The sequence below is a fragment of the Dromaius novaehollandiae genome, chromosome 1 (genome assembly GCF_036370855.1).
Source record: "Dromaius novaehollandiae isolate bDroNov1 chromosome 1, bDroNov1.hap1, whole genome shotgun sequence".
In the NCBI taxonomy this organism is placed as follows: Eukaryota; Metazoa; Chordata; class Aves; order Casuariiformes; family Dromaiidae; genus Dromaius; species Dromaius novaehollandiae.
Window position 1 is genome coordinate 49,761,355 of NC_088098.1, and position 21,744 is coordinate 49,783,098.

Here is a 21,744-nt window from a genome sequence, read left to right on the forward strand (position 1 = left end):
GGGCTGAGTAAGATTGTGGCTGGTGAATTGATGGGTTCAGTTATGCCTGATTTATTAGTTTTAGGAAAGGAGTATGGACAAGAATCAGCCTAGAATAAAAGTTCATTAGAGCCATGTTCACCACCATAGCACTGTATGTACCATAGCTGTGGCACTTGAAGAGGAGGGAGTGATGTAGCTTCATCTAGCTATACGAACCTAGGAAACTGTTGCTGCTGTAGGTCAGCCTACAGACTTTCCAGTTACATTGCACTGCTTTCTTACCGTTCCCTTTTTGTGTCAGGCATTTCACCAAGGTTAGTCTTTGTTTAGGTGAAATGTTTGAGCAAATTCCTTAAAGCTTGTCTGATCTCAGTAATTGGCAGCCAGTGCTGTTTTTAGCTCAGACTTGCTTCATTCTGTTGCCGGCTGCTGGGGAGTAACAAAGTTGAAGCCTGATAGGCTTCCTGTCCTGATCCGGCTGCCTGGATGTTTAGTTATTTTCCAATAGGCCTCAGGACCCATTTCTCTGCAGCAGTGGAGGAAGTGTTTTCCAGCACTTGATCCTTTTCATCTCTAATATGTTTAAGTCCTGGCTTACAGCTGTGAGCTACCTGTTGTGTTGTGAAGCACTGAAGAATGCAGAGTAGCCCACCGGAGCTCTGCACCTGGGAATCGGGGCTGGAAATGGCCTTTCAGCATTCAGTTTTAGGGTGTGTTTCCAGGGATGACTTGTGCTGCCAGGAGGTTTGTCCCCCTACCTGGCAACATGTGCTTTACAATGATACTCTGAAAACCAGCCTCTTGTAGGATGCTGTTGCTACAGACAAAAGTCAGAGCTGCTGCCAGCTGCTGCACGTGTGAGCTGCAAGACTTGATTATCAAGAAGAAGTAACAAGTGGGTTTTATTCTTTCTGTTGGCAGAGCTCACACAGGAGGTTGGCTGCCCAGGCTTGCGGTTTGTTTGTTGAAGTGGAGGGAGTGATGTTTGAAAGGCGGCTTGAAGCTGTCCTCACCTTGATTGAAACAGAAATCAACCCTATTAAATTTGAAAACGTAAGTCATTTTATCATGTGTGAGACTCAGGGAAAGAGAATTTAAAAAATGGAGGAAGGGAAGAATAAGCATAGGAGGGATTAAACTGTTGGACCTGCTGTGTGGGACTAAGGAAAGACACAAAGCACATGCATTTGTTCTGAAAGGGTCATCACTGACCTAGAACCACGTTTTTGTCTGTAAGCCCAAACTCGATGTCACGTGTCATAACACAGGGGCAAAGGAACTTTGCAGAGCCACCTGGCCTGTGCCTGCAGGTAGGCTGTGTAAGCAGTGGATATATATATTGCTCCTTGCCGCAGTCTCTATTAAAGATCTGTGGGTGGAAAGGGTTTGTGAGATGACCCTCAAATCTGTGTGTTTGGGTTTTTTTCCTGTGTTACTTGGTGGGTTGACAGCTTGTAGCAATGTGTGTGTCCAGATAGCTTTCTCTGACTGTGTGGTCTTTTCTGCTGCAGTAGAGACTTCAATGTTTTATTTAAAGAAAAACAAAGTGAAGCAACACCACCATAAAAAAGAATGGCAGGATGCATGTGTAACACTGGGATGTGTTAGAATCTGTTTAGTTGGAAAACAGCCTGGCTATCCTGCTGACAACAGGGAAATGTGACCGCTGGCAGCACGCAGATTTGTGTAAACATGGAGGGTCAGAAGTGCATTACTTGTGACTGCTTTGTTCAGTGTTATCTACAGCTTTAACTTTCAAAGAAGGTCCCTTCCTGAACTTCAGGCTGTAGTTTTGTTTTATTGAAAATCTCTTTAGTGCACATGATTAACTCAAAATAACGAGGCTGCCTCGGATTCTGCTTGGCATGTGATAATCTCAAAGGGATCCCAGTCACTGTGCTTGGGAGTGGCCATGTGTGTTACTGTCAGGCCAGGGCACCATGCTGAACAAGAGAGAAGAGCTTTGTGGAGGCTCAGGGTATGTAGATTAGCAAGAGATGAAAATAAACTGTCAGCAGTGATGTCAAATTCAGTGTAATCACTGCCTGTGCTGTGACGTGTGGATAAAGTGCTGGCTGGTTATATCAAGCCAGCCGGTGATTGCAGGCACAGTCAGGACCTGAAGGCAATTTAGTAAAATACAGTGCACATAGTGTCGTCATAACAACAAGGGGCTTCACAGCAGACACAGGTAAATCTGAGCTCATCTTGGCTCTAAGAACACGATACAAATGTGCACAAATACATGTGCACACATAAATGGTATACCGTGTGTGTAAATTGCATGCATTTACAAACCTAAGACTTTGTTACAGTAACATGCCTATATAAACATAGAGAAGAGTGATTGTAATAACCTCCTGCAGAGGTTCAGTCTCCAGAGGAAACATTTTAATGGTGTTGTTTTAATGGAGTTGTCCTTCTGTGTATTATGGAAATTTTGTGCAAGGCAGTGTTCTCTTTGGAGGGTTCATCCAAGATTTATCCGGTAGGGTAAATAAGTCTTATCTTCAGTTTCTCATAAGCATCTTTCTTGACTTGCTGATTTTATTAGATAACTGAAGAGGAAGAGGAGAAGGCTGCAGATAGGCTGCTGTTCAGCTTTCTTGTGCTGGTAACAAAGCTAATCACAGAGTGCAGCTTGATTCAGTTAACCAAGAACAGTGATGTTGTGCGAAATATCTGGGGTAAGTATCAAGAATTATTATGACTGTGTTACAAAGGGGATTCTCAGTGTGCTGTGTGGTTGTTTGCACCCTAATATAAATAACTGAACTCTGTCACGCAAGGTTGGCATGCTGCATAAATGCTAATACATGGCAGTTACTGGGCAGCAAAAGAGCAGATGTTAATGGAAAAGGTTACAGAGTTGATGAAAACAGTATGCCCTCTGTTCCAGTTGCTCGGAAGTATTTTCTATAATCCCAAGAGCAAATAGTTGCAAATTATTGTGTGTTTGACCATAATTACATCATCTTAGATGAAAGCTTTCAGCTCTCCTAGGAAGATGAGATTTTCCCCATGAGATAATACATACCAGCCAACAAGCATTGGCATGGGGTAATAGTGTTGTAAATGCCGTGTGCCTGCTGGGACATTAGGAGCTGGAGGCCATTTGATTCAACCAGTTTGCCCGTGAGTGAAATGCTGCAATGTCCGGCTGGGTCATTGGCATTTTGTTGTTGTGTTTTTAATTTGCTTCATTTTCAGTCATCAGAAAGCCTGGATCTGGCTGGGTTGTGTCATAAGAGTTCAGCCTGCCAGAGGCCTTTTAGTGGGATAGGAGATACCAATATCACTCCTGGATTACCCAGTGATACGTGTAGTTTGGACAGAGGCAAGACGAGAGGGTGCCTGTGCCTCTTCTCTGAAACATGCTTAGCCTCCATCCAGCAGTTGGATCTGACCAGCTGGACCAGGGCTATCTCGCCACAGAGTCCCGCAGCAGTGAGTCCTGAGACATCATGAGCAGAGGTGCTGTAGCACCGAGCCCATGAGGGCACCATGGGTGCTGGCAGAACGTGACTTGGCAGCCAGGAGGGGTGCAGCAGTGTGCTTTTGCACAGTGCCTGCTTTTCTTGCCCGCAGTGGCCCTTTCCTTTCCAGCAATGTCCCTGTCCTGGGATATTTGGAAGTGCTGAAGTAGCGTTCCAGAGTGCCTGATCATGGTGGGGACATCTGGTTGCCTGTACTTTTTGCTACTTTCTGCTTTGGCTGGCAAAAGTTCCTAGGAAGCCTTTGAGTACGCTCTGAGCAGATGAGCACAATTCACTGCCTTTACCTTTTGACTGTAGCATGTGCTGTGGTAACTCTTGGAGGGATATGGTTCTCTTTTGCCTCTTGCTGGACCAGCTCCATTGCTGAAAGAGGTTTTCTTTCCCCAGGTCATGTCCAGTCTCACCTGTGGTATCCTCACAGCTGGGTCTGGCTGACAGCTACTCAGATTTTTGGTTTGTTGTTTGCGTCTCACAAGCCAGAAGATCTTGTCAGCAAGTGGAGTGAAAGAAAAGCAGGGAAGAGGAAAAAGATGTCGGCACAGCTGCCTACATCCACGTTCTTCTTGACAGCTGAACTGCACGGAAAGGTAGTGATGTGAGTTACTTCTTTTCCCCTGCCCCTAGCTGTTCCCTAGCTGGGACATGAGGATACCTTTAGTAGCTTGGCATGTACATTTCTCTCTTATTTGGTTCCATCTGCTGCCTAATCCTGATCATTTAAAGTATTTGAGCAGATGTCCCTGCTGCTGGGAAGGGACTTCTCTGGGGTCTTAGCAGCACAAAGACTCCCTATGGGGCTATTAGGTGCAGGCAGAAGTTGTGCTGAGCCTGATCCCTTTGCTTCTTCTGGGGACCACTTCAGTCACTTTTTTTTGCAAAGCACCACTTTGGATTTCTCCTCCTTGCTTCCTCTCATGTAAAAATTCCCTCCCCCTTTTCGTCTCCCCAGATGAAGGAGCTCGTGTTTGCCTTCTGCCATCAGCTGCAATCCAAGTTCCTGGACCAGTCTCTAGGAGAGCAGGTGAGAGTAGGAGAAGGTCTGGGGCTCTGTAAGGGCATGGGGCAGGCCGGGGACCATGAAGGAGTGTTATGTTCTAGTCCGCACAGCAGTGTCGCTGTCTGGTGACGGTTCAGAGCAATATATGGTGCAGAGCCAACTGCTGTGCTAAGGGTGTCTAAGCAGGTGCATGTCACAGAGGGGCCAGCAAAGTACCCCCTCACTGTATCAATCTGTCAGAGGAACTGAGTGGTGGCAGGGACAGAAAGGGGAGGCATCATGCAGGACTGGGGTCCATTCTGGTCCGGCCTTCCGTCAGGGAGAGTCTGGCCCTGTGCAGCCCAGACTGGAGCAGGCTGGGCAACCAAATCCTGGAGCTGGCTCCCAGCAGCCACACTGGAGTAGTGACTGTTCTGCTGGGAGCGTTTGACCCAGCTTTATACCACTACTAGAAGGTTCACACCGACTCCAGTGTGAGCCTGGTCAGAGATTTCCTCTGTGGAGAGCCAGGGGCTGCCTGAGGTGCGGAAGAGAAAAGAAGCAGCCCTGCCTCAGGGGCATGCCAGAGCCCTAAAGGGACAGTAGCTCATGTGTTTTATGTAATGTTATAGTGCTCACGGATACTGGGTGCTGCAAGGGAAAGGTATCGCCACAGTATTCATCTTCCCCAGGGTCTGGGAAAAGACTCTTCCAGACTGCAAGGGAATGTTGAGGTGGACTGTCCTGTTAGGAGTAACATGCTCTGTCACATGGGATGGGCCGAACATGTTATACCCTCCTGGGTTGGCCAGTTCCTCTTTCAGATGTAGCCTTGGCTCTTCCGTGCCCTGGTCGCTGCTGGTGCTGGCACTCTGGGAAACTGTGATTGACTGCTCTGTTTTCATACTTCAGGTTATAAAGAATTTGTTGTTTGTGGCCAAAGTTATTTACTTGCTAGCCCCTGCCTCAGAAGAGGGCGAAGAGGCCAAAGGGGAATGCAACTGTGAAGTGGAAGAGCAGGAGGCCTCTGAAGATGAGGGTGAAAGAGACCTTTCTGCTCAAGGAGAGGGAGAAAGGGAGGACACAGAAGAGAAAGGCCAGCCAGCCACTTTGCTGTGGATAATGAAGAAACTCTCCCTCATGGCAAAGCGAGAAGCAGCGTATTCCCCTAAGATCCCCTTAAAGGTAAGAACAGGGTTAGACCAAATGCATTTGATGTTGGAGGCACTTGCGAAGGAGAGTGTTGCTCTGGCTCTTTGCTCCGAAGGGACCAGGTGCAGAGGGTGCTGGGAGCTGGTGCTGAAACTAGGATTAGTACATGCTAAGGAAGAAACAAGCATTTCAGGTTGGGATTCTTGGGAAAGGCTTGTGCCAGTCTGCTTCTCCTTGGTAATGGTGTAGGGCTATGAGGGTTAAGAAAGCTGGTGGCACCAAGCTGAAGGGGAGAGTGCTGGCCGTAAAGCCCGAGGGTTTTTTGTTTATGCAAGCAGGGGAAGAGCAGTGTGGAGTTACTTGCTGGGAGAAGGGGGGAGGATATGGGAGAGTGACAGACAGGCACTGCGGCCCCTTTGGTGCAGAGTTAGAGGCTGAGCTTTAATATCTTCAGCTGCCTCCGTAGAGGACGGAGAACAAGTCTGTCTTTCGAAGTGTTAACAGCTAACATCATCCTAGTGAAATCACAGCTCGTAAGTTTACAGATCCCATGAGGTTGTGTCTCATCTGAAGGCTGTACTTGGCACCAGTAAGACCTTGTAAAAGCAGTGAGTTTCTGACTAGTGCGTCTGAAACAGCTGCCTGTACGTTGAACAGTGATGCATAGTGCTCTTGTAACAGTTCAGGTTAGGCAGTTTCCTCCCTACCTCCCTTCCCTCATTGTCCCATACACTCATTTTCAGAGAAGCTGCGTCTTTAAGTTCTTGGGAGCAATCTCAGTGGATCTGGGAAAAGAGAGAATCCAGCCGTACCTTCCAACAATTCTCACGCCTCTGTACAGGGAACTGAACAGCACCTATGCAGAGCAAGGTGAGTGATTTCCTTCACAAAGACTAGCAAAGAGGAAGGTGTGTCAGTTTTGTGCCTCAGTGCAGACACCGCCTGTCCTTCCTTTTGGCTGTTGATGCACAGACGTCATAATCGAGTGAATTTCAGCTACCCGCAGTCTAACCAAAGTACCAGGAAAGGAGGAGAGTGTATGACAGCTGAAGCGATGATTTATGCGGTCACAGAGAAAAAGAGAGAAATGAAGTTCGGCAGGCTCCTGCATGCAAGTGGATAAAACTTGAATATGTGATCTAGTGGAGAAAGTGTAGTACTCATGGTGGCAAGGCTGAGGCCTTGTTGAGCAGAGGAACAGATTGCAGATCTTAGGGAAGTCAGAACAAGACTGTTACCAAGTCAGTCTTTAATTGTCCTGTGAGGACTGGGGGCAGAAAGAGCCATGCCCAATGATTAGAGGTGTGTTTCAGTTTTAGTGTAAAACAGTGGGGGTTTTTTACGGCAGTGTGTGTTGCTGTAGAGCATGGGACTGTACAAGTTGCAGTTGCTACTTCGATGGCGGTTGCTTGATGATTTTTCCTCAGGCTTCCACTTATAAAGTAGAAAATCGTGAAATGAACTTCAGTGTGTGTCACATGTTCACTATCCTGAGAGTGTGGCAGCCAGATCTCACCTGAGTGACCGAAAGACAGCAAACCTTGGAGCTAGTGGAGGAGAGCTGCCCACTACAGGAATGCGGCATGCTGTATGTGCAGGCAGGCCTGTATCCTATTGAATTGTGTGCAGAAAACTTCTCACTGCTTCCTGAATTAGTCCAGGTCATTCACTAGATACTGTCTGTGCAAAAACACTTGTTTTTCTTTGGAGATCCATGTTTGTTTAAAAATCTGAAGGAAACCCGTGCGTATGCACTGTGGCAAATGAACAGTAAAGACTGCAGAAAGACCTTAGGACCTAACTGCTGGGCAGTGAACTGGCAGATAGTATGCCTTGTGTGATCTGTATGAAGTGATGCCTGGTGGGGAAAAGCAAACAAATTTCCTATTTAACATGATGAATTCTTGACTTAAGAGCAAGACTTTGGTGTTCTGATAGTTGCTGAAAATGTGCTCAGTTAAGAGTGCTCAGTCAATCCAATGTTAGGAAAAGAACAGAGGACAAAACAAAACAATCATATCACTCTGTAAATCCATAGTTTGTATATGTCTTGAAAATGCAGTGTGCAGCACTGTGTCCTACATCCTAGAAAGGGTTCGGAAGACATGGAAAAATTTGGAGAAGAGCAGTAACAATGCTCTGGAGCAGCTTCCATATAAGAACAGTTGAGGTGGCTAGTATGTTTTTGCTAGGAAAATAAGAGACTTGGAGGAGATAGGATAGAGATTGACAAATCTATGAGTGGATAAAGATCAACTTGCTTTTGTTCTCTCTGGCAACACAAGAGCTAGGGGCCATCAAATGATGGTTTAGAATATATGCGGAGGTGGTTTTCCACATGATGGGGAGTAGACCCAGAGAACTTGTTACTGAAGGATGTTGTGAAGACAAGTAGCTTACACAAGCTTCAGGGGAGACTGTACAAGCAGGGTCTTTTGGAAGACTGAGAGAAACACGTTTGCTCTGCTGTCTTTCCCAGGGCACCTGCTTACAGTCTTTTTTTTTTTTTTTTTTCCCCCAGTATCTCATATGTGTGTGTGTGTTTGCAGTTAATATGTTGCAATTATGGATCCCAAACATCAAGCCAGCTCTTTATAACAAGGTCAAGCAATTATTTAAGGTGCATAAAATTGGACAAAGAGTTAGAGTTGACAAGGTGCTTTGAACTGGAATCATTTCTGTTTCCAACAAAGCCTATTCTGAAGAGCCATGGTGGCTTTATATGGCAAGCCACCTATAAAAAGCTCTGGGATGCCGTTATCTTTCTGAAAAAGCTTTTGCATCTCAGAAACATTATTTTTGGTTTGCCTGTGTGAAGCTGCACTTACAGTCCTCCGGGAAAGCTTGTGAAGAGCCAGCAGGTTTCACAAGCATTTTTGCTCTGGTCTTGTCAGAGGATACTGGGCAAAATGAATAGGTACAGCCATTGTTTTGTGAAGAAGGGGTAATCTTTACTGGGTTCTCAGCTTTCATTCCGTAGTCTGAAAATATCAAGCAAGTTAATTTTGTTTTACTAGATCCAACGTTGAAGAACCTTTCCCAAGAAATCATAGAACTGCTCAAGAAATTGGTTGGACTGGAGGCTTTTTCAGTTGCCTTTTCTTCTGTGCAGAAACAGGCCAATCAGAAAAGAGCTATCAGGAAAAAGCAAAGGGCTTTGCAGGTAAGAGTTTATTCTGATTTCCCTTTTAGGGGAAAAAAAAAATGTAAATGCTTCACAGATGACCAGGAAGGTAAGTTTGAGGAAGATCTTCCTCCCAAATTGGGATAGTTTCAGTTCAGAAACTTAACAAGAAATGGTTTAAGATCACACTCTCGGGCAAGGTTTGACTGACAATGATGCTGTGCTTCTCAGTTTACCGGCAGAGCAGTGGTAAACCTGGGCAGATGAGCCAGGATACCCTCATAGTTTCATAGAGCCTAAGAAAACTAACGCTTTTTCTGTCAGCAATTTTTTAGGAAGTGTCTGATGTTTAAAGGGACAGTGGATTCCAACTAAACATATAAATGTATTGTTTCTCATTAGACTGTAGCAAATCCCGACATTGCTGCAAGGAGGAAGCTGAAGAGACATAAGAATAAAGCAGAAACCAAGAAAAGAAAAATAGAATTCCTGCGCCCTAGCTACAAGGCCAAGAAACCTAGAAGTCATGCACTGAAAGATTTAGCAATGGTGGAATGAAAAGGCTTTTACCTCCTGGAGGATAATTTTATAAAAAGAAACTTCCAGCTAGAGAACTAATAATTGTTAAAAAGAAATTATTTACATATTTTAATGTATTTATTTGTACTTTTTCATGTCTTCTTTTTCATCTGGGATCTTAAATAAAAGCTTGTCAGTTTTTCCTAAACCTTGTATATTTAGTCTGTGTTAAGACCATGTACAATTGAATGGACAACTACCATGATTTTTTTTAATATTACTTCATTTTTGAAAGTGGGGATTATGCGATGACTGCCTGCATGCCTGTGATCCTGGAAAGAACAGTTTGCCTCCCTATCTTGAGTTGCCTTTCAGTCCCTATGGCTGTTGGGAGTAAATTACCTGTCACTTCTGGATAAGCTTAGAGTATAGAAATAAAAGCTCATGAAAGGTGCAGGTTGAAGTCGAGTGCCTACCCTGGAACATTGGAGCAGTAGGTGGTTGCAGAAAACTTTTTTTCTTTCAGAAAGTAAATGCTACTTTAACGGCTACAGGTACAGTATATATCTCAGTTGCTGTAACTTATTCAAACAGCATTAGCTGCACTGAGAGATTCTGAAGCCATCATAGCATCAGCTAAAGGAAACTCCCCCTTCACTGTCATAAGTAAAGCGTCTTTTTAAAAACAAAAATACCCTCTTTAAATGTTCAGCTACACCACTGTTAGAACAGATATCAGTTGGACTTCAGTCAGTTTCTGTAAGCAAGCAGCCTGTACCAAGCACCACACATGTGAGTAAGCTCACTACGAACTGCAGAAATCAGGCTGGACAGCTGACAGTTCCAAATTTTATTAGTGTTTTAATTACATGAATAAGTAGCCACTCAAACTTAAAACCACCAAAGGAAGAAAAAAAATAAAAATTTTCCCACCCAATAAGACCTTCATACAAATTAACATAAGTACATACTTAAACACAAAGGAAAAAATGGAGTATCTTAATGTACACAGACATTCACTTGGTTCAGTTTTACAGTTCAAAAGAGGCATCCACTTTACAGGAGTCATTTTCAATCTGTTCTATTTACAAGTATTTATGGCCTGAAAATACTTGACTGCAGAAAGAAGGATGCTGGATATAGTCAAAACTTCTTTGCTATAGTCAGCGCTGTATTACTGCCTACTCTTCAAGGTCTCCACCAACCTAGGAAAAAGGTTAAGTCAGTTTACTTGAAAAGTCAGTTCAAATACATTGAGACATCGTTAGTACATCATATATAGGAGTAAACTACTCGCTCTTTGGACTTCTGTTTTATTCAGTTAAGATTACTACCCAGAGCAATATGGACCGAGCTAGATGCAGTGTGAATGGGCAAGTTCTAAAATGCCTACATCTCACTTACTTAACTTACGCTCTTGCTCATCCTTTTGTCCTCACCCGATACCAATGAAGCTAGCATGATTTAGACTGTTACTTACCATTCCATTGCTTCATCGAGCCCAGTGCCTTTAGTTGCAGAGGTTTTGAATATCTGCCATTTTCGGTCCTTCAAAGCTGGTAAGCCAAGCGCATTTGCCATTTCTGTGGGAGTCATGGCCTGTTCCATGTCCTGCTTGTTTGCAAACACCACTAAAATGGCTTTCTTCAACTCCTCTTCCTAAGGGACAAATCATGCAAGTTGTTGGAGGGTTTTTTTTTTTTTTTAACAGAATTTATTTATGCAGAGAAAACCCCATACAATGAAAAGAAATTTCAGCAACTAATCTAATGATTTTCAGCTTGCTAATCTTTTTGTTTTAGAAAATTCTTCAGAGAAAGAGTGACACACTCTTAATTCTATTTGCGCCTAGCATGATATCACATAGGAACAATTTCAAAACAAGGCTGGTTTAGTGAGTATTGTTATATAGTTAAACAAGCTGATAACTGGATTTAACAAGGCATATCAAAAAGTTTACAGGAATTTGGAGGAAAAAAAATGAAGTTCTTTCTTTAACTCATGCCTTCTTCCCCTTACTCATGTTATTCTGTTCTGCGTATGTTCTTCAGTTTCAATGCATAGTAGTAGGACACCCCGTGCTGTAACCCTGATTTTGCTGCCACTGAAGTACTGAGCAATGGTCATAGCAGACAGGTTAAGTTTGCATGTGACCAAAAGGCTGAATATAACTAACGGACCAGATAATACCATATAAAACTTTAAAAAAAAATCTGCAGTGTATTTAGTGCTTTTCAGTCAGGTGTGTTGCAAGGGCTTATTCTGGGGACTGAAAAAAAAAATCAAGTTTCACATTAGCTCCAGAAAAGGTTTATAATTTCTCAATTTCCAGTTTACTGATACAAACATGGTCCTTGTTTTCTTACCTCCAACATAGCAACAAGTTCTGATTTTGAAATGCCAATTCTGTCTCGATCACAGCTGTCTACTACATAAATGACTGCATCTGTATTTGAGTAGTAACACCGCCAATAGGGCCTGCAGAAGAAAAATAATTCTGCTCAAATAACCGCAGTTTGAACAGTGCTTTTTTAGCCAGATAATGAAAAACAAATTACTCAGAGAAAGCAGAAACTGTCTCTGGGGTGAAAGGCCTAAGGGAGCAACTAGAAGGTATATTCAAAAGGTTACAAAAAGTAACAGACAGTAGGAATACTACTTCTCAACAACCAAAAAGATAAGCCTTGAGAACAGGGAAGGGGCAGAACTGCTGGGGACAGACTTATTTGAGGAATTAGTTTGCAGGGCATCAGCTTGAAACCTCTGAAGGACAGGGCAACAGAGGAAGTTTGTAAACACAAGCTTTTTGCAAATAGTTATATTAGCTTTTGTAAAACAAGCTGTATTAAAATTATCATTTGCCATAGTTATCATTATGGTCACCTAAGAAGGCTAAACTAAGAGAAATCTTTTAAATGACTAATTTGAACAGGTAGGTCAGGTAATTAACAAAGATCACAACAAACCATCCTTTTCAGAATAACTTTACTGAGGTTAAAAAGGGAAGGAAAGTGGCACTGCACTTTACCAGCTAGTGTTCAAAAGGGAATCTTGAGAAGACCATAAAAGGGTCCTACAGAGATCACTAAAATTATGCAAGTATAATCACTCATTACAAAAGTTGTATAGTTCACTACTCAGAAAAGAATTGTTATCTCTACCTAAATTTAATTTTTTTCATCTTAGCATTCTTAAAAAAATGTGAATATTTAAAATTTTAGGGGGGGTTATATCACTGACTTCCTGCCTTCTCAGAATACTGCCCAATTACAAACTACACAAATAAACTGATTTTTTTAAAACAAAACTGTCTACAAGTGAAAATGTTCACTTTTTTTTCCCCCCCAATATGTAGTCCAAAACAGAGGTTGCATTAACTGAATTCTGCCAGATTTAAACTTATGGAACCAATTTTCAGAAGTGCCAGCTATTAAGAATTTCAAGACCTCAGCATCTTTTAGAGAAATTTAATTATAACTTTTCATTTTAAGAAATACGTTTATTACCTTATACTTGTCTGTCCTCCCAAGTCCCAAACTTGAAATTTCAGATTCTTGTACGTCACTGTCTCAACGTTGAAGCCAATTGCTGAAACAAAGTGAAGCAATTTCACTGTTGTTGATTTTCTTTATTTTTATGATGAAAAATACTGCACTTTTAGTTTAAAATTTTCCAGCCTGAAAATCTTCAGTAGCTACATAATTAAGTCTGTGTCCCTTGAGAAGTTACCCCAACAGACTCAAAATAATGCAATAACCTTTGAAAAAATAAAGGCATATTATAAACATACTGTAGAGGAGATTTGTAACAAATACAAAGGTTGTTACAAATGAAGTATGAACAGAAGCGAGTGTGAAAACACCAAAAAAACAGAACAACAGTTAAAAGAATTGCCTGTCTTAATAACCAAGTACATAACTGACAGCAGTAAAATACTAGGGGATGTGTTCTTATGTTAAGACCAGAAGACCTACACTCTCATAAGACCACGGCAGACAATATCTCAGCAGAAGATCTCGTACCGTGACATATGCAAGATGGCAATAAGGTTACGGCACATCACATATGCCATTCCTTTTCCTATCAACTTGAAGAAACACAAAATGAAGAAGCAAATAATGGAAGGAACCCAAGAGACATGACAAGGACTTGACAGCCAGCATCCCCTGTTCTTTGTGTTACACAGAGTGATCCTGGCAAGATCCCTTTGGCACATGCATCTCAGTGTTCGTAATATATGGATATGACTGCATGAACGTTAAGACAATCAATCAGTGGAATCTTTTTTTGTTTTTTTTTATTTTGAGTAAGTATCATCATCTCACATCTCACATTGAGTTTTGTTACACTAACTTTCTACAGCATCTAAAGTTAACCATCTGCATTTCTTCTTTTCTGTGTAAAAAATAAGTTTACATAACAAACTTGAGACACACAAAATCACTATTTCCTTGCCAAAAATAAGAACTTAAAAGGTGTGAAACTGGGTTCAATAAGGACCTCTAAAATTCACAATAGAGCTATGTTTGCGGACAAAGACTTTGATAGTCAATAGTTACCATTTATTGAATATTTACCTCTCAATAGAAACCTACCAAATCATGGTAACAAACTTAAGGTCAAATGTGTTGTGTTCAACAGGGTAGCATAAAATATTGCTTTCTGTACTGCTTCTATAGCACACTGTACACTGTTACGCAAGAAAGCCCTTAAATACAACAGTGCGGGGCTCCAACACCACATGGTCCTTTTGTTTATAAAGTAAGCATGTAGCAAGTTCAGTTGACAAAGCCTGCATATCAGAGCTACAGTCAAATCAGCTATTTTTAATAACGGATTGATCGCTTACTCGGAATGGTAGTAACAACTTCTCCAACTTGTAATCTATACAGAATGGTTGTTTTTCCTGCTCCATCCAATCCCAGGATAAGAATCCTCATCTCTCGAGTTCCAAACAAACTGGAAAAGATGGTGGAAAAAAAGCCCCCTACGAAAAACAGAAGAGAAAGATCTTTCAATGCAAACTAGCAATGCAGAGTATGTAAAGACAGACCTGTAAAGACAGACCTGGTACCTTACTGAACAGCAATATCTTTTTTTCAGTGAAAACAGACTGGCTCAGGTTGTTGCTTAGATGTGTGTGCTGAACCACACTATATTTTCCTCTTTTTATACCACTATTTTATCGTAGATTTACCCAAGAAAAATCAAGTTGCAGCAGCAGCAAGCTTCCTCTTTGTGGTTAGGATTTTCTCCTTTGTTCTCATTTGTCAAAATCTGAATCAACTTCTTTTTTGTTTTTATTGGCTTCCATCTTTTCAGTGCAAGAGACTATGCAAGGACACTCTTAGGCTTGAAAGAATTCTCCCTGAAGTTTATGGTCTCCATCAGCACCACCCACTTACATTTTCTTAAAATGAAGCACAAACTAGTATGTACATGTTGCAGTCCATCAAAAACTAAGCAGTTGCACTAAATCACTAAGTAACTTAATGCTACGGAGAAGTCTAGGAGCTGACCTAAGATGCCTTTGTTCAAAATTGTTTTCCCCCAACATCTCCTTTAGGTAATAGTACCTGTGGCCAGACACCAGTCTGATCTCTACCTATTAAAGATATAAGTAGAGAAACATTACTGAGCCAATAATGATGAAACTTTTTTCCTGATTTTTTTTTTATGAGAGACGTATCTAGTGCTAAAAAATAATTTTGTATATCCACCTGAACTCTGAAAAAGGTAAGGAAATACCAAACAAGCTAGGATCATGCTTTGATAAATATATCAAAGATAAGACAAATTTGCAATGAAAATATTATTCAAATAGCTTTTTGATAAAAACTATTCACTGTGTTTGCTTTTCTAGGTAACTGTGATGCCTTTCTGGGGAGAGGAGGGAAACGACAGCTGTGTGTTTATGCATAAGAAGGGATACAAACTGATATCAGGTTGCTTTATTTCTTCTAAGCCCATCCCATCACAGAAACCCTGCATATTACTGACTTATAAAATAAAGACAAGGTATCAAGGACCATCTGTTACATGTTTGCACAATCAAGGTACTGTTTACTGTACAATAGGCAAATAGCCTTAACAGAACCAAGTGAAGCATAAACACAATTCAAGGGTGAAACTGCAAAAGGTATTTTGACAGAAACATTTCACATTGAAAGCAAATATGAGAGCCATGAAAGCCTAAGAGAAGATGGCTCCTTCCTCTCAAATAGTCAATAATTTTGGTTAATGCCAAACCTCCTTCATTTCCTCTTTTTATATTGATATCCTTTTCTCACACTAAAATACTGTCCAAATATGATCTTTAATAGGATTAGTTTACATTAATCATTTAACTTCTAGATTTAGGTGCTGTTACTATTCCCTCTATTTTATCTAGTACTATATATATAAAAATATGTTTTCATAATTAATTCCTCATTAACAATCCACTGCATACTTGCACCAGTTTCACTTAGACGATTGTAAGAACAGCACACACACAGAGTCTGTTTCAAGAAAACAAAAGCGTTACGATCTTTGACTAAACATGTGTTTGTGGTATTTTGCTCCTACGATTCGTCACTGGAAATTTGGTAATAAACCATTGAAAAGCGTCCCCCTAAAGCAACTTCAGCAGCATTACCAAAAGGAGAAGCACCTGAACGGTAGAAACATGACTGCCAACACAGACCAGCCCGGCAGCCTGCGGCCTGTACTACGCTTTCACACTTCGAGCATAAATTTTAACGTAGCTGGGCAGTAGCTGCTTTCCACGCCTGGCAGCCGCGGCCGGGCCGAGCTCGGAGCCATCAAGCACCTCCACGGATCGCCCCCCCCGCCTCCTTTCCGCGAGCAGCTTAGCCCGGCTGCTCTCGCCGCGCCCCTCACGCCGCAAGCGCCCCCCAGGGCCCGTCCGCCCCCGTCCGTTCTCGCCGCCACAGGCCGTTGGGGGGGGCGGGGCGGGGGGACCCTCGCGCCGTTCCAACGGCCGCCGCCGCCGCGCGCCGGGACCCGCCGCCTCGCGCCGGTGCGAGGCGCTGCGGCAGCCCGCCCGCTCCTTACCCATGTCGAGCCACCACCCCGCGCCGCGGCCGCCCCGTCCCGTCCCGCCCGCTGGCCCTGTCGCTGCCGCTCGCAGCCTCCACGTCGAACGCCGCGGCGAGTAAACGAGGCGCGCCCTCCCCGACCCGCGCCGTTTCGACACGGCGCTCGCCTTCCTTCAGCCGGGAGTGGCTGGGCTGGGCGTGGGGCTCCCCTAGCCCTCCCTGTTAGTTTGCAACCAGGAGGGAAGGAGAAAGGGAGATTGAAAAGAAAAGAAAAAAGCACACGGGGCAGAACCGCGGCGAATCTGCGGCGCGGAGCTCGGGGCGCTGCGGCGGGGGCGGCGCCAGCAGCGCGGCGGCGCGGTTTGGCGGGAGGCGGCGGCTTGGCGGGGCCCTGCCCCACCGTCCCCCGAAAAAAGCCCAACGCTGGCTTTAAGCACAAAATTACCTGTCTGCTGCTGGAAACGCGCACGGAGAAGGATGACTGCTGCTGGAAACGCGCACGGAGAAGGATGACTGCTGCTTAACTCGAGCATTAAATTCCTCCTCCTTTTCCCTTCCTGTCACGGGAGCTTAAAATTCCCGAATAAAAACAGATTTGAAACCCCATTCAGGCATAAAACTATACTAGCACTCACCCCCCCCCCCCCCTTTTAAAGACGCGTCAATGATCACCACATGGAAAGTATACGAACTGCAGCGAATAAATACAAATATGCGTTGCAGAGAGGAAGAAAGGGGGCAGGCCCTCAGGTAATACTTGCAAGCAACATGATCTGGACACAGTAAACTACTATCATCTTCCACAAAGCAGCCCTTACACATATGTAGCTCCCGCACTGCAAACTTCGTACAAAAGGGAACCTTACTTAAACATTTTAACATTACTTTATTGTATACAGAAGATTACTATAGCAGGGTGTACCACAACTGATTACCACATCATAAACACGTGTTCCATGGCAAAACAAGGAGTAAAAGAAGTGTCTGCTTTGCTCTCCCTGACTATAAGGGGAGAATAGAATCTGCAGTTATTGCATGCTATTAATTACTTGAAGGCTATAGCCTATCACAGTATAAAAACGCAGTAAAAATGTTACAGATTACAAAATAGAGTTGGTTACGTTACAGCACCTATGTTCTTGGTTGTGTAGTAGAGCAGTTTAACTCTCAACACCTGGAATATTCAGAGTTCTCAGCAGTCAGGAATGATTTCCAAAAGGTAAATAATGGTGTCCATCCATGAGGAAAAACTACCATATTGAAATTCTCCAAAATGTAGTAAACTGCTCTGAGCCAGCAGAATTCCAAAATTACATTCTTTTTAATAAGAAACTTTGTACATGATTTCCTGATTTTCACTGAGATGGTGGAAAAATAAGAAAACTGTTGAGAATCAACAGATAGAATCTGACCACATAAACTATTAATATCTAGCTATTCTGATGGAATAGCTAACAAACCATCATCTGATAGCAGGGCTATAATCATCCCAGCAAAAAGGATATTTGTAATTCATATGCACAATTTAATTACATGAATAAGTATAAAATCATTAAAAATAGGAAATACTATGTAATGAAAATTCAGGAGAGACAGAATTTACAAGGCACACATGGAGTGAGGTTTGAAGAACAGAGTGTAGTAAGAGTGAAATCCAACAAACTGCATGTTACAGAAGCAGTGGTTACACTATTCTCTTTACACAGGAGCAAATGAGGTATGAAAGTCTCTTATGAGAATATCCTGTAACTACAGAACCAACCTACCACTCAAGCATGTTGACTCTCTCCTTGTGCATTTTGTTCTGTCTTGATACTCCTGTTCTGACAAAAAATAATACAGAGAAAATTTACTCCCCCAAGATATCAAAACCAACCTAGTCTAGTCCAAATGCTTCCCAGCCTAGGGCAGCCACCTTCCATGCCTTCCCCTCCTTTTTTTTTTCATATCTAGAATTGTACAAAGGGAAGAAGCTTGTACTTGGGAAAAAAAAGTGGGATAAGGGGGAGCAGAAACAAGTAGTTCACAAGGCCAAATGATGTCCTTTCATATAGAATCCATACAGTAGAGTGCAAGCACATCCTGTCTGCAAGTGCTGAGACTCGAAACACGTTTTCATTACATGTGTGTGAAGCACGAAGAGCATGAACAGACCCAGATCTTCTTAGTTTTCCTTGAAAATATCCATAGATGTAATGCTATCACAGTTGCAGAACTTCTCTCCTTTGTCTCCTTTACATCCTCTGTTAGAATTCTTTCTTGCATGAAATTTTACATAAATCGTAACACATTTTAAAACAATTCTTTATTTTTACTGTCAAGTTGGGAGCAGTAGGAAAGAATACACAAAAATGATTCATTGGAGGTAAGAAAAAAATGGTAACAAAATATTTTTGGACATTATTTAGAAAATGTATGTTCTAGAAAATGCAATGATCGGGAAAGCCTGCCCCTGTGCATTGCTTCAAGGGGCAAGCAACATGTGTAAGAGTCATTTAGGTCCTTGATATCCTCAGGAGACCACGAATACGTCTAACAAGAGCTTGAATAAAGGTGTAGCGTGACCGAACCTTAGAATATAACCCTTCGATGTCCAGGAGCTTCTTCTGCAGAGATTCACCAAAACTGTTGGTGGCTTCAATCTGAAGCTGAAAAACAGATTTGTTGCAGTCAACAATACAGTCTTCAGTTTTTAAAATGTCCACTTATCCATCATCAGCTACCTGTCAACCCCTTTACCTTGCTTTCTTCTTTTCAACCAGTTTCAAAAGCGTATGTTTTTTTTTCCTGTTTCCCCTAATAAATATTATTTGCATTCTTCTGTTTCTTTTTTAAATGAAATAATGAAGAGCATTTCTATGGATGTTTTGGGGTCACTCAAAGCATTTAGGGATTAACCACATATTACAACTTTACAACCTCTGTAAGTGTTTGAGGAATTAAACAGTCTTATATAATTCGACTTTTTCAGCTATAGTCATTCCAGAATGTCAAAGTTTTCCTAGTCTTTTAAGGACTGTTTACTAAAGAGTCTATGTTCATAGATAACATTTTTTCATTAATACATATGTAAACAACTACTGAAAAAATTAATCATATTCTAAGCATTTTAGCAAGATATTACTATATATTTTACTTGAAAACAAATGAAATACAGAAGCTTCATCATAAAAAACACATCTGGTTTTACAATTCTAGATATTAATAATGGTATTTGAGTCTAAGCAGGTTTCTGAGCACAGCTTTTTTGTGCACAAATAGCAGTAGAAATGGCAGTACCTTTCAAAAATGAGGTTTATTAATAAAAATGATTGTTTTTTTCCTGCTGGCTGAGAGTCCAATTAACATAAACTATGCAACTGCAGGGTAAGCAGAAATAATTTCTCTCTGGCATTCACGATTTATAGTCTCCTCAGGTTCTGTTACCCTTTTCAGTCTCATTTCCCTACAGCCTATCTGCATCTGACCTAAAGTAAACATCTACAAATTCAGAGAAAATTGGGAATCCTACCCTCATCTTGTAAGCCTTTCAAGGATAGCTGATGATTTCAGAGAGGAATTATTAAAAAATACACACCAGTTGATTAGTTTACAAGAAAATAAGAATGATTAATAGCATTTGTAATACTCCAGCTTATTTTTCATTTAATATAATTTTGTATATTAAGACTTGAAAATATGTGTGTAGCAGTGCAACTGCTACCTGTTTCGTAAGCCCTTCAAAAAATACTACAACACTTCACTAGTCCTACAATAATTTATTTATCATTGGAATTACCGCAGATTGTTTAGAGATGGGAAAACTACAGTCAGGCTGCTCTCAATAGAGAAGACTGTCACATCTCACCTGATCTATATCATGCTGGCTCACTCGATTCAGTCCACTGCTGAAATCCAAATTAGGCTCTGAACCAAAAGAATCTAGTGATAGAATGAGAAATTGAGAAATGAGAAATTATATTGGCTATTCAACATCATATTCTCCACATCAAGTTATAAAATGAATTTAAAACACAATATTCCACACTATTGGAAATGAAACTGGTTTTTTTTTCCCTTTGACTTAGCATAGTCTCTCATCAGAGTAAGAGCCATAAGTAATTCTGATCACATGACATGGCACTTTAAGCAAAAAGCTCCCCCTTAGACTACCTTTCTGACTTCCTTCCATTCCTAATTTTTACCAAAATTCAACACTCTTAAAATCTTTTGGTGAATCATGGTACCTACAATTCTAGAAATACTTTCAAAAAACAGCAGTCTTCATTTTAGTTCTTAATTTCATCTTAGATAATTCTATTAAAAATATTTTTATATACATTGTTTTTCATCACTGATCTGATTATATTACTTGAACTTCACTTGGTGTGAAAACAGAAATAAAAAATAGTTTATTACACTTTTCTTTGGAGATTATGCATAATAAATAAACCCCCAAAGTCTATCAGTCAACAATACTTGGATTGCCAATACTCTAGAGGAAAATCCAAGGGTATGTCCAAATCTAAACAAAATCCTTTTATTAAATATAAATGGCAAAATATTAATAGTGGCAAATCAGTTTTAAATTTAGCTGTAAGAAGCTATTCAAAGGCACCTTGACATTTGAGAAGTGTTACCTTGCAGTCTTCCTCTCTTAAACGATGTCCTGGAAGACAGCAGTGGGTCTTGGGAATCACTGGGTGTGCAATGCAGTAGATAGTGTTCCAGATGACGCCAAAGAATGAAAAGACATGTTTCTATAATATCTGTAGACACACATCTAAAGTGAAGGAGTCTAAGTTTGTTGCCTTTAGATTGTACTCTTTCTATATGAGCATATTTATACAACCACTTTAAAGAAACAGTTGAAGATGTTACTTCAACTGTCTGTCACCTCTCCGAGCAGAAGCTTCCCACCCACATTGCTATGGCACAGTAATGGATCGCCTGCACTCTCCTTATCTGCTTCAGTACCTGCTACTTCCCTGAAGACAAGCACCCTGCACTGGAGCAAGAGTACAAGTGCTCAACTGATTTATAATGATAGTTACAAAGACAGTGAATTAAAGCGGAGGTTCTAAAGCTGGAGATGACAGTAATATCTTAAAAGCTACAACAGATACATCTGCAAGAGCATACCTTTCCTAAAGTTCCTAAAGCTTTCCTTTCCAAAGGAAAGTTTTGATCCTCTACAGACAATGATGTGCATGACTAGTTAATTTCCATAAAATTACTAACGTTTGCAGGATTAAGCATATGTACAGTTGACTACAAGACCGTGAACTCCAGTTGCTCTAACAGGTACCTCAAAGTTTTTTTGAAGTACTTCTTCCACCGCACTTGTAGATATGTGTAAATGTGTAGTGTCCCTGGATACTAAACTGAAGAGCAGGGCTGTAATACTTCCTCCAACATAATGCTGTAGAATGTCCTGGCAGGGTCTATATGATGGGAATTACCACTCATCTTCCA

General features: G+C 41.6%; 3 protein-coding genes across 5 annotated transcripts in view; 1 reads left to right on the forward strand and 2 right to left on the reverse strand.

Moving 5' to 3' along the window:
- Positions 1 to 9,458, forward strand: part of UTP20 (UTP20 small subunit processome component) — a 66,007-nt gene extending 56,549 nt beyond the window's left edge. The window contains exons 55-62 of the mRNA XM_026109508.2: positions 904 to 1,035; positions 2,537 to 2,669; positions 3,867 to 4,066; positions 4,429 to 4,500; positions 5,368 to 5,640; positions 6,351 to 6,477; positions 8,625 to 8,770; positions 9,134 to 9,458. Of these exons, the coding sequence (XP_025965293.2) occupies positions 904 to 1,035; positions 2,537 to 2,669; positions 3,867 to 4,066; positions 4,429 to 4,500; positions 5,368 to 5,640; positions 6,351 to 6,477; positions 8,625 to 8,770; positions 9,134 to 9,289 (1,239 nt within the window). The 3' untranslated portion in view covers positions 9,290 to 9,458. The remainder of the gene's footprint in view (positions 1 to 903; positions 1,036 to 2,536; positions 2,670 to 3,866; positions 4,067 to 4,428; positions 4,501 to 5,367; positions 5,641 to 6,350; positions 6,478 to 8,624; positions 8,771 to 9,133) is intronic.
- A 627-nt stretch (positions 9,459 to 10,085) lies between these two features.
- ARL1 (ADP ribosylation factor like GTPase 1) lies at positions 10,086 to 16,838 on the reverse strand. 2 transcript variants are annotated; one of them, XM_064510705.1, is made up of 6 exons: positions 16,736 to 16,838; positions 14,100 to 14,237; positions 12,757 to 12,838; positions 11,617 to 11,728; positions 10,731 to 10,909; positions 10,086 to 10,455 (listed from the first exon to the last, which is right to left on the reverse strand). In XM_064510705.1, exons 1-6 carry the CDS (start codon positions 16,821 to 16,823, stop codon positions 10,425 to 10,427), a joined length of 630 nt encoding a protein of 209 aa, XP_064366775.1. In that variant the 5' UTR covers positions 16,824 to 16,838; the 3' UTR covers positions 10,086 to 10,424. The 2 variants fall into 2 exon arrangements, with proteins under 2 accessions (XP_064366775.1, XP_025965295.1); XM_026109510.2 differs by lacking the exon at positions 16,736 to 16,838 and adding an exon at positions 16,307 to 16,543.
- Positions 16,839 to 17,156: 318 nt separating this feature from the next.
- Positions 17,157 to 21,744, reverse strand: part of NUP205 (nucleoporin 205) — a 53,994-nt gene continuing 49,406 nt past the window's right edge. For both annotated transcript variants that reach the window (XM_026109485.2, XM_026109484.2), the window contains exons 41-43: positions 20,910 to 21,038; positions 20,138 to 20,211; positions 17,157 to 18,938 (exon numbers count right to left, since the gene is read on the reverse strand). In XM_026109485.2, the coding sequence (XP_025965270.2) occupies positions 18,786 to 18,938; positions 20,138 to 20,211; positions 20,910 to 21,038 (356 nt within the window). In that variant the 3' untranslated portion in view covers positions 17,157 to 18,785. The remainder of the gene's footprint in view (positions 18,939 to 20,137; positions 20,212 to 20,909; positions 21,039 to 21,744) is intronic.